Here is a 16,287-nt window from a genome sequence, read left to right as displayed (position 1 = left end):
AAGGTACGCCCAGTGTACGCACCATTTGGCTAGTACACTTAGCGTACATAGGAGTACGCCCATCGTACTCATTAGTTATGGGCCTTATGGATTTTGGGCCTCGGTTTGGGCCATGCAAGGGGATTTTGATCCTTTGGGCCTTAGTGGGCCATCAGGAGTCAGATAATGTGGGCCAAGAAGATTTTTGGGCTTAGGGTAAGGCCCATAAGAGGGATTGGGACCAATTTAGCAAATTAGGTTATTAGTGGACCACTTGGACTAGGTTCATTTTACCTTAAGGAGGATTATTGTTTTGAACTAAGTAGTATTTTGGTATTGATAGCTTTGGGAGTCGAGAAATCAGTTGTTTGGGATTTTTGGTGAGGCAGCGATTCGGGAGTTCGATACTTCAGTTCAAATCGGCAGTGCGAGGTAAGTTATCCTCACTATATCAACAGGGTCTAAGGAACCAAGTCTGACCCTTTATCTGATTTGTATCCGGGTATTTGCTTGATATGTTTGTTGATTTTCTAGATCTGCATCCTGGTAGTTAGTATGGTATTATGTTTAGTGACCTGGTGTAGGTCGGTATCCTAGTATATAGGATGATGTTATGTTAGTGACCGGTATGGGTGAGCAAACCCGAACCAAGAAATCGAAAAACCGAAAAAAAGAACCGACGAAACCGAAACCGAATCAAAACCGACGGTTAGGTTTTAAATTTTTAAAAACCGAGTTTTCAGGTTCGGTTTCTGTTTTTACCCAGAAACCGACCCACCCAACCCAAGAAACCGACCCCTCTTTAAAAACCAAGAAACCGACCCATTAAAACCGCAAACTCGATGCTTTTTACTGATTATATATATATATATATATATATATATATATATATATATATATATATATATATACACATATATATATATGTATGTATATTAAAAAATAAAGATAAATAAAAGAAGCCTAGGTCATTTACTCATCCCATTTTCGTTTTGCCTTACTCGCATTCCCGCATCGGCGCATCTCACTGAATTGAAGATCGAAGAGTGAAGGTCCTCCGGCCGCTCAGCCGCTCGTACAATTTCGGACTTTGTGTTTTAGTTTGATTGTGTGTTTGGTTGTAATAGAAAATTTGGTTGTAAAACTCATGTTTTTTGAAGTATTTAACATCATTAGGTGTTTTTTGAATTATTTAACTTTTTGACCCATTTCTAGAAAATGGGTTTAAACCCAAAACCCATGGGTTTAAACCTAGAAACCGTAAGTGTATGGGTTGAACCGAAGAAACCGAGAAACCGCCCAAACTCATATCAGAACCCAAGAAACCGAACCAACCAGAAACCAATCCTATTGGGTTCTGAAAACCATAAACCGATCATTTACGGGTTGGGTTGGGTTGGGGTCTAAAACCGACCCAAACCAACCCATCCACAGCCCTAGTGACCGGTTAGGTCAGTATCCTGGTTATAGGATGTTGCTATGCTATATGATCTATTAGATCGGTTTGTTGCCTATAGACTGTTATGTGACTATCAATTATATGTACACATGGTTGTTTGATTGGGATAGGTAAAGACGGTCTTGCTTTCTGTTGAAGGCCAACATGTCCACGGCGGACCGGATAGACTACAAACCCAAAAGGGTATGGTAGTCAGACCGAAGGCCCGGTAAGCGGTTCGGATAGGATGATGGCCCTGAGAGGCGTTCCAGACGTGCTGAAGGCGCGGAGAGCGGTCCAGATAGACTGAAGGTGTGCGAGGCGGTCCAGTCAGGCTGAAGGCTCATTATGCATGTTGTTTTGTATTTGTTCATATGATGTGATTATGTTTATATGAGGTTGATATTTTGTGGGTAAGTCACTAAGCCTTCGAGCTTACAGTTTCAATTTATTGTTTCAGGTTCAGCGGATGACCACGGGAAGGCGAGGCTTGACCGTACACTTCCTCAATTGATGATTATGATTTCTGGGAACTCTGATGTTTAAACTATTTTGAAAACAAATTGTAATAAGTGAATGGTTTTAAATGATTTAAAAAGTTTTAAATTGGCTCAAATTTTATGGATGTTACACTTTGTCTGTTTTTGTGAAATCGTTTACATGTCCTGACGACCCGAAAAGGAAACAGTTTAAAGAGGAACAAGAGTCAGCTAGAAAGGATGTGGAGCTTACCTTTGGTGGACTTAAGAGACGTTGGCAAGTACTAGCAGTCGGAGTAAGGTCATATGAAGTGAAAAGGTTACTACACGTAATGTATGCATGTATTATATTGCATAATATGATTCTTGAAGACGAAGGAAGAGCGATATGTCGTTACAACGAAAATGAAGTTTTGCCAAATGTCAAAGGAGTAGTCGTTGATACACAAGAGTATAGGGCAAATAGAAGAGAAGTACACAATCGCGATATTCATCACGCCCTTCGTGTTGATTTGGTGGAGCACGTTTGTAATACTCATATTCAGCCGCCGATAGAGTTTTCTTATGATGATTTGTTTGACAAATCAGACGAGGATTCTGATATGTTCGTCGAGAGCGAAGATTCCGGTGACGAGAGTGATGCTCAGGAGAATGATGAAGACAATGAGGTCGATGACGAGGACGATGATTCCGAGTGATGTATTTTTGTTTTTTTTTTTTAAATTAAGATATATGTTGTGGCCTGTTTGATTTTTTGTTTGCGGTTTTTTTTTTTTTTTTAATTTTCTACTTATTTAAATATTAGGTTTGATATAATTTTTATTTTAATTAATAAAATGCTTTTTGTTTTTAATTAAATTGTATGTTTATTATTAATTTAAAAATTATAAATCATAAAAAAGAATTAATTTTATTTAAAAAAAAAAAACAAAACAAAATAGTGAGGGAAGCTTTCCACTCATTCTTTGGGTTTAGATGAGGAAAATGAAAATAAGAGAAATGGTCTTGTGGCCCATAAAAAAATAATGGAAGTTTTCCACCCATACCTTCCAATCTAATAAGGAGTTTGGTTCAATTGTTTTGACTTTTGAAACATTTGGAATATATAAAAGGGAAAATGACTTACCAAGGTAATTAACTTTTCGGTATGTTCACATACATGTAACTATCTTTTTTTTGTACATATTTAGGTAACAAACTTGTTGGAAGTGTTCACATATGACCATTATGACCTGTTATAGCAGGTTAAAGCCTAGATGCGAACACTTTCAACAAGTTCGTTACCTAGGTATGTACAAAAAAAATAGTTACCAAAATATGAACAAAACAAAAAGTAAAAGTAAATTACACGAATGGTCCCTGTGGTTTGGGGGAATTTGTTTTTTTGTCTCTAATTTATTTTTTTTAACTTGGATGGCCCCTAGTGTTTATTGCGTGTTTGGTCCCTGTTTTATCTAAAAGACTATTGTGTCCTTATTAATTTATTTTTTAATTTATTTTTTTATTTATGTATTTATTTTTTACATATTAAAAAAAATTAATAGACTCCACATATTTGTATCTCTTCGGATGATCTTTATTGTTTATTTTTTAATTAATTTATTTTTTAACTCGGAGGATCCCTACTGTTTAATTTTGTTACAAGTTTGGTCCCTGTCTTACCTAAAAAGACTATTGTGCCTTTATTATTATTATTTTTTAATTATGTATGTATACTTTATATATTTAAAATAAAATTAATAGACCTCACATATCTATATCTCCTTACAATCTCATCTCATCATCCTCAACTTCTATTTATTTTCCATCTTTAGTGATATCAAAGTCTTCACCATCCCTTCTTTTTTCGGTCCTTCAACTCCATCGAATCAACACCACAACCACTAAATATGAAGAAACAGTAGGTTATGGTGTTGGTTCGCCAGAGTTGAAGTACCAAAAAAAAAAGGATGATGAAGACGTCGATGTCACTAAATATGCAAAAGAAATAAAAGTTGGGGAGGATGAGAGATGGGATGGTGACCGGTAAGACCCAAATTAAATTTCTCAAACGTGGTTTCAGGTTTATGGTGAGGAGATACAGATATGTGGGGTCTATTAATTTTTTAAAATATATAAAAAATAAATACATAAATAAGAAAATTAATTAAAAAATAAGTTAATAAGGACACAATAGTCTTTTAGATAAAACAGGGACTAAACACGCAATAAAAATAAACACTAAGGACCATCCAAGTTAAAAAAATAAATTAGAGACAAAAAAACAAATTCCCCCAAACCACAGGGACCATTCGTGTAATTTACTTTTACTTTTTGTTTTGTTCATATTTGGGTAATTATTTTTTTTGTACACATCTAGGTAACGAACTTGTTGAAAGTGTTCGCATCTAGGCTTTAACCTGCTATAGCAGGTCATAATGATCATATGTGAACACTTCCAACAAGTTTGTTACCTAAATATGTACAAAAAAAAAAAAAAAAGATAGTTACCTATATGTGAACATACCGAAAAGTTAATTACCTTGGTAAGTCATTTTCCGCAATTAGAATTTGAAGCATTTACATTTTGATTCCCTTTTCTTTTTTAACTTGCGTTTGGTTTACAATTATATCAAAAGGTTTTTGACACATGAAAATAACAAATAAGTGAAATGACCAAGTTGTACTTAATACCTTTTTTTAAATTGGATTACCCTTCTTTAAAACTTATAAATATATTTAAATAAATTTGTTTGTTCACTCTTATAATTTCCTATAATAATATTAAACATATAATCGAGTAATAGAAATCCAGTCACTAATTCATCTAGTGGTCTTATTTTTCGTTCATTATATCATCTTTCTTCTCCTTATTGAGATAATAAGAGTGCTTTGTGGTGTTCCCACAAGGGTTTCCACACAAGATTCGTTAGTGTTGATTTCTTGCATTCCAAGTTTCCAACTATCTTAAATAGCATGATGGGCTTGGGATGGATTCTGCGTGGGCGGCCTAAGGCTATCCGGTATGGGGCATTTTCACGCGTCTTGGGTTAAGGTGGCACTCTCTCTCACGCGTGAACACCGACCCAAGGGTGGGTGGTTTGCTTATGACGTGAGGCGGAAGACGGATGAAGACAGAGCTTATTAATGGTTGCTTCTTTTTTACCTCTTAATTTTGTTGGTTTTTCTTTATAATCCATCAAAATAGAAAAAAAAAAGGATGTACCCGTTTTACAGGATATCGGGCGAAGAAGACAGGTGAAGAAGACAACCGTGGACATTATATATATATATATATATATATATATATATATATATATATATATATATATATATATATATATATATATATATTAACTGAAGTTACAAATTTAGACCCTGAAATTCTATCTTTTAATCCTATTATACCCTTTTACTTTTATTTGAATTAAATTAAACCTTTAACTATATATAATTATGTTTATTTAATTTTAAAAATTAATAATATGTTTATTTGATTTTGTAATTAGTAAAATTATTACTTAAGTTTATAATAATATTTTTTTTATTTAATCTAATGTTTTAAAATTAAAAAAATAAAAATATAAATAATATAGAGTGATAACCATTTCTAATGTTTAATGAGTTGATAGTGGATTGAGTGTAAAGCTAACATAACACATATGTGGCAGTATTTTTCAGGTAGTGAGGTGTGTGTGATCACTCCCAATAGCCAAAAAGGTGCAATTTACCTCTTCTTTTATAGTGAAACACATTTGCGCAATTAATAAGATTGGAAGTATTTAGAATTTTTATTTTATTACGTTTTCCACAAAAACTTGATGCCATTAAGTAGGACGAGTCCATATGAAAGACGGGCTAGAAAAAAAAAAGGCCCATATTGCTATTTTAAGTATTTTATTTTTAAATAAATATATATACTTATAAAATATAATAAAAAAAAATAGAATCTATGAATCTCTCTACTTTGCCCCTCCCTCAGTATCTCCTATAATTACGTTAGCAAAATGATAGTAAATAGTAAATACCAAAATAAATGATAATAAAACTTTGGATTTAAATATAGAGCAAATTCGACAAATAACCAAAATGTAGGATGAGTTTGAAGAAAATGACCACAAAAATGAAGATTTCAGAAAACTACCACAAATTCCGCAGAGGGGGTTCTACGGAACCATAAACACATCTGCGGAATATGAAAACCTGTACGGATCTTGGTTTTTTTCATTTTTTTTGTTTTCGTTTATTAATATTTTTTTTAATCACATATGGTATTATGTGATTATTATGTAATTTTTTTTTCGTTTTTCGTTTTTCTTATTTAATTATCGTTTATAAAGTTGTGTGTTTAATAAAAATTATACAAATATTATATGTTTTTTATAAAATTACACACACTGGTATTCTAAATAATAAACATACTTTAAGTAGGTTACAAAAGATACTTTAGAAAACGTAAACATACAACCTTCATAATAAACATACTTTGAAATAAACTTCATTAAAGTCTCTGCGGATCCTCTACAGCTCTGAGGAATTCTTTTTTTTTTTTTTTTCGTTTTTTCGTTTCATTTTCATTTATTAATATTAATTTTTTTTAAAATACACTAATACCTTATGTGATTTTTATGTAGAAAATTTGACAAAAAAAAGTTAAAAATAATAAAATGTTTTATATACTATGTTTGCTACTGATGTATGTTTTCCATGTATTTTTACTGTTTTGTATTTACAAATCACTCCTCCACAAACACAATGAAAAAACAATTTCTACTGGTAATTGAAATTCACAAACTCACAAAAACCCATTAAAATATATCTACAACTTTTATAACTAATCCGTAGAGTTGTACACTGATCTGTAGAGGTGTACATAGATCCACAAATGTGTATACTGATCTGTAGAGGTGTAATCTGATTCGCAGAGGTGTACACAGATCCGCAAAGGTGTATACTGATCCTCAGAGGTGTACACTGATCCGCAAAGGTGTACACTGATCCGCTGATAACAGCTCTATGGATTCTCACACAGTTCTGTGGACTGATATTAAACATAAGTTCATTATTTTTAACCTCTTTTTGTCATTTTTTTACATAAAACATAAGGTATTAGTGTATTAAAAAAATTAATATTAATAAACGAAAAAAATAGAAAAAACGAAAAAATTAAAAAACTCAATATCCGCAGAGGTGTTTCGGTTCCTCAGAGGCAAACGTACTACATAAAACATTTCATTATTTTTAACGTTTTTTTGTAGATTTTTTTTACATAATAATCACATAAGGTATTAGTGTATTTAAAAAAAATTATATTAATAAACGAAAATGAACGCAAAAAAAAAAACAAAAAAAAATAAAAAAAACAAAAAACAAAGATTTTGCAGAGCTGTAGAGGATCCGCAAAGCCTTTAATGAAGTTTATTTCAAAGTATATTTATTATGAAGGTTGTATGTTTATGTTTTTAAAAATATGTTAAGTATGTTTATTATTCAGAATATCGGTGTGTGTAATTTTATAAAAAACATAGTATATTTTTAAAATTTTTATTAAACACATAACTTTTATAAACGGGTAATTAAATAAGAAAACTAAAAAACAAAAACAATTTTTTTCACATAATACCTTATGTGATTAAAAAATATTAATACACGAAAACAAAAAAAGTAAAAAAACAAAAAAAACGAATAAGAAAATAAAAAAAATAAAAAAAAACCAAGATCCGCAGAAGTGTTCACATTCCGCAGAGGTGTTTATGGTTCCGCAGAACTCTCTTTGCGGAATCTGTGGTCATTTTCTGAAATGTTCATTTTTGTGGTCATTTTCTTCAAACTCACCCTATATTTTGATCATTTGCCGAATTTTCTCATAAATATATGGCTTGTTTTTCCATCCTTCCACATATTCATCTTAAAAAATCAGGGGACCGGTCCAAAAAAAGATAGATCAGAATGTTTGACTTCGTATTTACATTTAAGGACTTCGTATTCGGAGTTTACCCTATGTAATTCGTTCATAACCTCCACAGAGAAAAAGGCGGTCGTTGAAGCAACAAGACCGATCAACTAACTGGTAACAATTTCTTCTCCCTTCCTTTCTTCCTTCTCGTTTCTTCTTCGTTCTTCGTTGTTCGTGTTGGTGATTTGTTTCACTAATGTGTTTTAAGTGTAATGGGATTACTTTTGTTGACCAAAAGTGATCTTGATAAATATTAAACAAGTAAGGAAGGTGTGGAGTGCACACTTGTTTAAGTTTATTCAAAATTAAAAGTAGACTGTCATTTAGGGGAGAAGCCCCTGAACGAAAGGGGGTCCGGGGGCAGCGCCCCTGGGAGCGGGGTCCATGGGGCGGCAGCCCCTGATGGGGTCCAAGGGGCAGAGCCCCTGGCTGGGATCGAAAATGCATCAGAAATCCAAATTTAGAATATTTGACCCGTTTTTGACTTGGTATTAGTTCTTATAGAAAACTCGGATTTATGACAGTTTGTTGACTGTTGCCAAACTGTTTTATGATAGTTTTCACAGTTTTCAGACAAATAAGGTATTTAACCGATTTTGGTCAGTTCTTTCTTCCTTCGTTCTTGGGATTTCATTTTTGCTTTGATGTGAAGGCAAAAATTGAGGATGGGACCAAGAAAAAATCAGTGCAATCTCCTTTAGGATTAATGATATATTTTACAGTGAAATTGTTAGGGTAGTCGACAGCAGCCCTTACTCCCATTATCTTGTTGAACAAATTCATCATTCTTATAATCTTCAATCTTCCATGTGAAAAAAACTACCCCTCGTGGTTCCTATGCATCACGTGATCCCAGTAGCCATACTAAGAGAGCAAGATAACATAAGCTGGAAGGAGACGTCGGATACAATGGGATCAAACATTACCATTTCTACAATAAATTTACTTCAGTCTCTTTATTTTATCCCACAAGACTACATACCAACAATAGGCCCAAGAAAAATCTGCCATACGTTTGACAAAAATGCCCTTGCTGTAACATTCTTGCTTCTGGACTTGTAACATTCTTTTGAATTGTCATTTTCTTTGCATTAAATTCGTTCCTGATTCAACTTTTTTTAGTTTTTCTCATTGCCTAATTAGATTGCTAATCAAATATTTTTAAATGGTGAGCGATTAAATATCTCTGCAAATTATTATGTTGTTTTTAATTTTAATTTGGATTTTGTATGACAATTTGTATTTAGATTTTTAATTTTATTTAGATTTTATGTGATCGCTTGTATTTGTATAATTATTTTATCTAGCAAAACATAAGGGTAATATGGTTATTTTTCATCATTCACCCCAATCAGAAAAATAATCAAACAGCATAAACTGAGTCAGATGTAAACACAATCAAAACTTCTAACTTGTTAGCTTTAACCCGGTTAGCAACAATCAAACGGCCCTAAAAATATTCTTAATTTTGTTATCTAAAATTCAATCACTTGAAAAACGATGAATATAAAAACAACTTTTGTTTCTCATTTTCTTTACTCTTCATGTTCTTTTTAGTGTTAGCATCCACAGCAGTCTAGGTATGCAATTCTTCTATCTATGTTTAAGTTTATTCTTGTAGTTTTTTTAACAAGGACCAAACAAGATTCCCATTAGTATTCATTTATTACATTTTAATTTCACAATTTTTTTTAGGCTTCACACCTGATAAAGTTGTTGCCGGTGTCAAGGTGAATGCAATACTCACTTGCATATATTTCTGAATAATTATATTAAGAAAAATCAATATCCTCATATATTTTGTTTTTGTTTATCTTTTTACTCATTAGATCAAAACAAATGTTAAAATCGAATATGAGTCGGAATACAAAATTAGTAGATTTCACATGTCATATTTTATATGAGTAGAAACAAAATATGGGAGGATATTTAATTTGGTGTTGCTTTTTCGTATTTTGTTATAGGGAATTGCAAAACCGTCATAAGAAAATGTCGAAGTCACTGGCATAGCAGATCTTCCTGATAAAATTGATTGTAAATTTTAATAATCAATATTTAGGATGCACCCCTATCATCGCTCCTGTGTACGAGTTTACTTCGGTTTGGTTTTGTGAATGTGGTACCAAATTTTATAAACCTCACCAATCCTAATTGTAATCGTTTTATTAGGTGTCTAGACTCTAGACTCTAAAGTGATATTTACGGATTTCTCTGTTTTCATGAAAAGGAGATATTGGTGAATTTTTAAATGATTTTCGTCATAATAATTATAAGTAAAAATATCGTATGTGAAGATAAATTGATAAAGATGGAAAAATTAAGATGCCAAGGCTAATTGGAAGTAAATACAAAAACTACTACGAATAAATGCAAAGTAACCCGTATAACATGGGATTACCAAAACACATTCTTTGGCATTTGAAAGACATGATTAAGACAAAAGATCACATATGTATTTTTCTCCACACAGGTTAACTCTAGGACTATCATAGAGAACTTCAAGGCCAGGAAAATAATGTAGATTTCGGAGATCTTTCACATAAAAAATAAAGTTTGAGACTATTTGAGACTTGTAATAAATGCGTTTCACTTTCAGTAATGATCATATCATCAACATATAATAATAATAAAATAAAAGGAGAATGATAAATATATTTATGGTTCGAGTAAAGAGTCATGATTTGTAGGGGTTACACAAAAATCCTAGAGAGTGAACGGTGGTGTTGAATTTATCGAACAAAACAGGGGAGTCTATTTAAGGCCATATAACATTTTCATAGTTGTTCATAGACGATAAGCATACCATGAAGGATGATCAACTCTAGAAGCTATGAGGACACATGTAGACTTCCTTAGCAAGATCCCCATTAAGGAAAGCATTATTGACATCCAATTGATATAAAGACCAACAACGAGCTACAACAATGGTTTGTAAACTACAAACCGAGGTAATACAAGTCATTTTGAAACGAAATCCCAACATCAATGTCTTTTTGTTTAATATGTAAGTAACAAAACACTATAAATGAGAACGAGACACAAGTTTTGAACATCCACCGAACAAAACATGCACAACCCCAAACTTTAAGATCATATGCAAGATGAATACCATGAAGTAGTTCACACGATGACTTGTTTTGAAGTGTAGTTGTGTTGTGGGATGTCAATTTATGGTGTAGACAATTGTGAATGCTCGACTCCCCCTGTGTAATCGTTCTGGAGCCTTATATAAGATTAGTATGGTATGAACAATATCTAATATGCATCTATGTTTGTGTTCAACAAGACCATTTTCATGATATATAGGGGCATAAGTATTGTGGCACGAGTCCATGGTCATGCAAGAATGACATGAGAGATTTGTATTTCATGGCGTTATTTTGATGGATTTTGAAAATTAGGTTTAAATCATTTATGCAAAAGAGATGCAACTCGAAAGGATTATGCATTATATAAATTCATGCAATAGTCGACAATGAAATTTATTTAACTAAAAAAAGGATCGTGGACTAAAACAATTAAACAAAGTTATATATTCGAGACACAATAATCATTCAAAGACATACTAAGTTAACAACATCGATAATACATGTATTAAACGATTACAGTGTCAACTTATACAAACAAATTCAGAAATCAACAGGTGGGCTAATATATATATTATATTATATTATATATATTCTTTTTTCTTCGTGCTTCTCATTTTTTTTTTTTTTTTCCAAATTGAATTCTTCATACGAAAAACTCAAAAGGGTTAATAAGACCTAGAAGTTAAAAGACGATGATAAGTAAAGTTTCTTCTTACAAGCTTTTTAGTGAAGATAAGGAGCTTGATACTGGTAAGCATTCCCAAAGTAGGTCCCATGGTTAGGAGCCAAATTGTAAGCAGGTGTACCCATAAACGAGTGAACATGGTTTTCCGGTGGTGGTGGTCCAGGGTAAGCATACTGTGGTCTGCTGTCATACATGTACTGCGTTGGCGGTGCATACCTGGCGGCATAGAAATTTTTGTCGCCGGTGTTACGTGGTCCATATCCCGCTACTGCTGCTGCCGCTACACCATTGGCACGTGGTCTCTTGGATTGAGGTTTCACTACTTCTGTTGCACGTTTCTTGTCTGCCTTGGCTTTTTCCAGCTCAGCAATCCGTTTTTGAAGTGGGTCCAGTGGGTACTCCTCTTCAAGCTTGTGTTCTTCAATGAATTTGGTAACTGCCTTTAGGGCAGATAGTTCTCTTTCACTCACATCATTCTGAGATTTCAAAATCGTCAACAGTATCATTAACAGTATCAGTATCAGTAACATAACAGGGAAAAAACAAAACCTGAGGGGTGGGAGAAGAATTTCCTGATTTGACAGTGGAAGGAGTTTTGATTGCCTCTGTCAAGTAGGATTTGAGTAAAGAAACAGGAGAAAACTGATGGGTGAGTTCAAATGCAAATGCTAGGTTAACAGCATCGATATGCCTTCCGCTACTCACTAACACATCAATTACACCTGAAAAAATAGTAAGAAAGAAGTAAATTAAAGCAACAAGTGATAAAAGAATTGAGTTAATTACAAGAAAGGAACAAGGACCAAAATTGAAAAAAGTTTCGATTTTGAACCGGACACCGTAAAAATCAGAAAGCACGGGGACCATTTTGGTAATTTACTTACAATGTAAAGATATAGAAGACAAGAAAATTTAGTGACCTGGCATCTTGTCAGACAAGCCAAGGAAGCGACAAAGATCAGCAGTCTGGTGGCGGCGAGAGACCATTGGTATTAACTTGGATAAATCTTCGTTAACAAAATCAGAATCAATACCGAAAGTAGCAACAAGTTGTAAGAAAGCATGAGCCTCCAATGAATTCCCATTACTTGCATCCAGATCAAGATCATCTAATTTGGGTTTCCATTCTTGTGCGATAATCTTTGCTCTGTTCTTCACATCTTCAGAGATCACCTTCGAAACTGTGTTAGCATCGAGATTCACAAGCAGAATGCTAAGACATTCCATCAACATGATGCATGTTCGCCTCAAACCTAAAAGATTTGCATCTTTTTTCCCATCTAGGTTTGAGTTTGACCCCTCTGAAATGTAGAACCCGTAAAGTGAATCCAAAACTAAACCACCAGGGTCACCTGCAGCCTTCAATGCAATTGGAATCTCCTCCTTTATGGAAGCAAGATTCTTGCGATTATCTGATATGAATTTGTGGAGGCCTCCTGCATCCATCTCTTCGCATAACTTAGCAAGTTGGGGATTCGATAGCAGCTTCACATCACCATTTTCAAATAACCTTTTCATATCATCTTCTTCACTTTCAGGTGGATTCTGATCAGCACCACCTTGGTCTTCGTTGTTAACAGTTGAAGATTCCACGTGTCCATTTTTGTGTTTCCCTAAGACATTAACAATGGCATTGACTGCGACATCTCTCTTCTCTTGAAGCCTCCCCAATGAAGCTTCTTCTTTAGCCATAACAGCAGCACGACGCTTTTCCAGAACTTGTTGAGCTTTAACTGTTTTCATTTCGAATTCCTTTTCTTGGTCTTCCAGCTCAGTGAAGCGCCTCTTCAAGGACTTCTCAAGCCCATGGAAATGTTCTTCAATTTGTTTCCATTTCAGGTTTAGGGTTACAGCTCGGTGGCTTTCTAGCTCTGCAAATGCTTTCTGAAGTTGTTGTATTTTGGAGTTTGTGGACTCCAAGAGTGTAGCAACTGAATCGGTATCTTCCATGGCAGGTTAGCAGTATAATCCTTCAAATAAAACGAAAATCAAAACTGATACTGTATCCGACGAAATTGCAGAAGATGATAAATCAATTGAAGTGAATGACAACAATTGAAAACCATCCGATAAAGTTAGGAATTAAACCATTTCTCAGATGCCTAACCCTAACACATCACAATCATCTATGACAATACAAAATCAATCGAGTTACTAAACACGAACTCAAACTCTTTATTAGACATAACGTAAGCGAACTGAAAGTTTAGAAAAAACACGAAACTGATGATTAATTATGAAACAATTAACTTTGCCAGCTACCGTGACAGCTAGATCAACCAACACACAATGATTTCAATTACAAACATAACAACAAGATAAGCGGAAACATAATTCGTAGGAAATGAAAACTATCATGAAGACAGATATTAAAAAGCAAAGCAATTGGATCTGAAGATCAACATTACAGTACGATTAGCTTAACAAAGTGAAAGGTAGATATAACTTACAACAGTAGGTGGCGATGGAATTGAAGGGTGGAGACGGCGATCGAGGGCGGCGAATTGTGGAGTCCGATCAAGCCATTTTGGGTATGTGGAAGATAAAGAGGGTTTCGCGGGGAAGCACCCAATCCGTGGAGAGATAGAAGAGGAAAGTAGGAGGGTTCTGAGTTCTGACACAAAATTTGCTTTTGTGTTTTTGCTATTGCCAGGTTCAACTCGAGTTAAGGCACGCGCTTTCGTTAGGTGGGTGGCTGGATTTTCATCCATTTCCATTTATCTTCTTATTGAGTTTTTTACAGTTGTTAAAAAAAATATTTACTATTTTAGTTATTTCAAAAGTATTTACTAAAAGTTTTTATCATTTTTTTTTTTTACTTTTGAGTTTCTTTTATTTATTTTAAATATCTTATTTTTCTTGTTTTCTCTTTTATTCCATCTTTTTATTGTTTTTTATATATTTTTTTTTAATTTTAGTTTTTTTTTACCTTTTTTTACTGTTTTTTTAAATAAATGTTTTTTTTTATCTACTTTTTTTCTGTTTTTTTAAACAATACCTTTAAAATTAAAAAAAATAATAATAATAATGTAAGTTAATGAAACAAGTTGTTGAAATGTCCTAAAAGAATAGTTAAGAAATATAAGATTTCAGTTTTCATCAAAATTTTGAGATCTGATCGCCTTCATCGTGATTCGAAAGAACTCAACAATGGCGGGTTCGTTACCCCTTGTCAAACACAAGTTGGTAGTTGTGGTCCATCAGTCTGTCGCAAAACCACCATCGTTAGCAGATTTATTTATGACAAATTCTGCCCCACATATCAGGTACAATTCAGCCGGATTCTTGTTATGATGTTCAATCAGTTTTGTGGTAATTATTCAGATATGAGGTTCGGTTGGAATTTGGCTATTGGCTCAGGTACTTGTTTAGAATTGATGTTATGAGTTAGGATAATAAAATCATCTTGTTTAGTATGTGGTAATCATAGATGGAAAGGAATGAAAAATTTACAGGTTTGGTTGATGATTGGAAAGGAAAGATGCATTGAAGAACGAATCCTGTTCCTTCAAAACGAGTCTTTTTTCATTCCATTCCTTCTATGAACGGAATTGCAACTTCTGATTTTATCTTGTATGAATCGATTACAAACCCATCAAAATTGTCGGTTGACAATCACGTTTCCAAATCGAAATCGATTTCCATAACAACATCCTCAATGTAAATACATAGCATCAAATTTCAAAAAAAAAAAAAAAGTATAAATCATGAGAGCATCGTTTTGTATATGGCATAGGACTTCAATTGATTTCCATGGTGCTTGTTCATCTCCATCGAAATTTTCTTGTGTCAAGTTGAATTGTAGAAGCTGCAGTGCTAGAACCATGAAGTGAGCCTAGTTTGCGCTTACGATTTTTTTTTTTTTTTTTTTTTTTTTTTGTTTCTGTTCATTCCAACGTTCCAGGGAAAACCAAAAACGTGTTTTTCTTTTTTTAAAAACAATAATATTAGTATTAAAATTAAATAATACCATTTTGGTAAATACTTTTGAAAGAACACTAATATGGGAAATATTTTTTTCATAACACTATTATGGTTAAAAACTCTCTTTTATTTATTAAATTATCTAATTAAGAGATAAAATCCAATACTAAAAATTTTTTGATAAAATTTTATAAATGGTCATGTGGTTTTTAAAAAATAGCAAATTTGTGATAACTTTGAGAAGCACTACATTGGTGGTCTTGTGGTTTACTTTTTGTATGGGGAATGGTTTTATTTTAGGCTAATTTTATAAGGTTGAGGGTGGTGCTACGCTTCCTTATGAAAGTATCATCTCACCCATTATCACAAAAGTGTAGTCTCATACCACATCCAAGGAGTGATGTCACACTCCTTTAAATTATTTTTATTTTTTAAATAAATAAAATGTTTAGTTTTAAATAAAAACAAAATATTTCATTAATTAAAATTAAAAACCATTACATTACTTAAAAAACCTAGGAAATTATAAATTAAAAAACTAGAAAGCTTAAACATACAACTTTAAAAAAAATCAAATAATTAAAACTTGGAAAACAACTACAAATTAACCATGATTAGCATAACGTTTTTTCACGCCTTCGTTCATTTGCAAAACGACTTGAAGCGCATTCCCAATCAAATTCGACGTGTCTATCGATAGCACTCTGAGGTTATTGTCCCTTTGTTTCCGACTCTTTCTATTCGAAGCAAGTTGCAAA

The 16,287-nt window shown here is 33.0% G+C and overlaps 1 protein-coding gene across 1 annotated transcript; it reads right to left on the bottom strand.

The window, feature by feature from the left end:
• Nucleotides 1–11,401: 11,401 nt before the first annotated feature.
• Nucleotides 11,402–14,241, bottom strand: LOC145048420 (FRIGIDA-like protein 3). The gene is made up of 4 exons (XM_078996892.1): nt 14,056–14,241; nt 12,526–13,575; nt 12,155–12,327; nt 11,402–12,081 (listed from the first exon to the last, which is right to left on the bottom strand). The coding sequence occupies exons 2-4, from the start codon at nt 13,553–13,555 to the stop codon at nt 11,644–11,646; spliced, it is 1,641 nt and encodes a 546-aa protein (XP_078853018.1). The 5' UTR covers nt 13,556–13,575; nt 14,056–14,241; the 3' UTR covers nt 11,402–11,643.
• Nucleotides 14,242–16,287: the final 2,046 nt, after the last annotated feature.

The sequence above is a fragment of the Lactuca saligna genome, chromosome 5, assembly GCF_052625555.1.
Source record: "Lactuca saligna cultivar CGN05327 chromosome 5, ASM5262555v1, whole genome shotgun sequence".
Taxonomy (NCBI): Eukaryota; Viridiplantae; Streptophyta; class Magnoliopsida; order Asterales; family Asteraceae; genus Lactuca; species Lactuca saligna.
The sequence above is the reverse complement of the archived record's forward strand: the minus strand, read 5'-3'. Positions and strand labels throughout refer to the sequence as shown.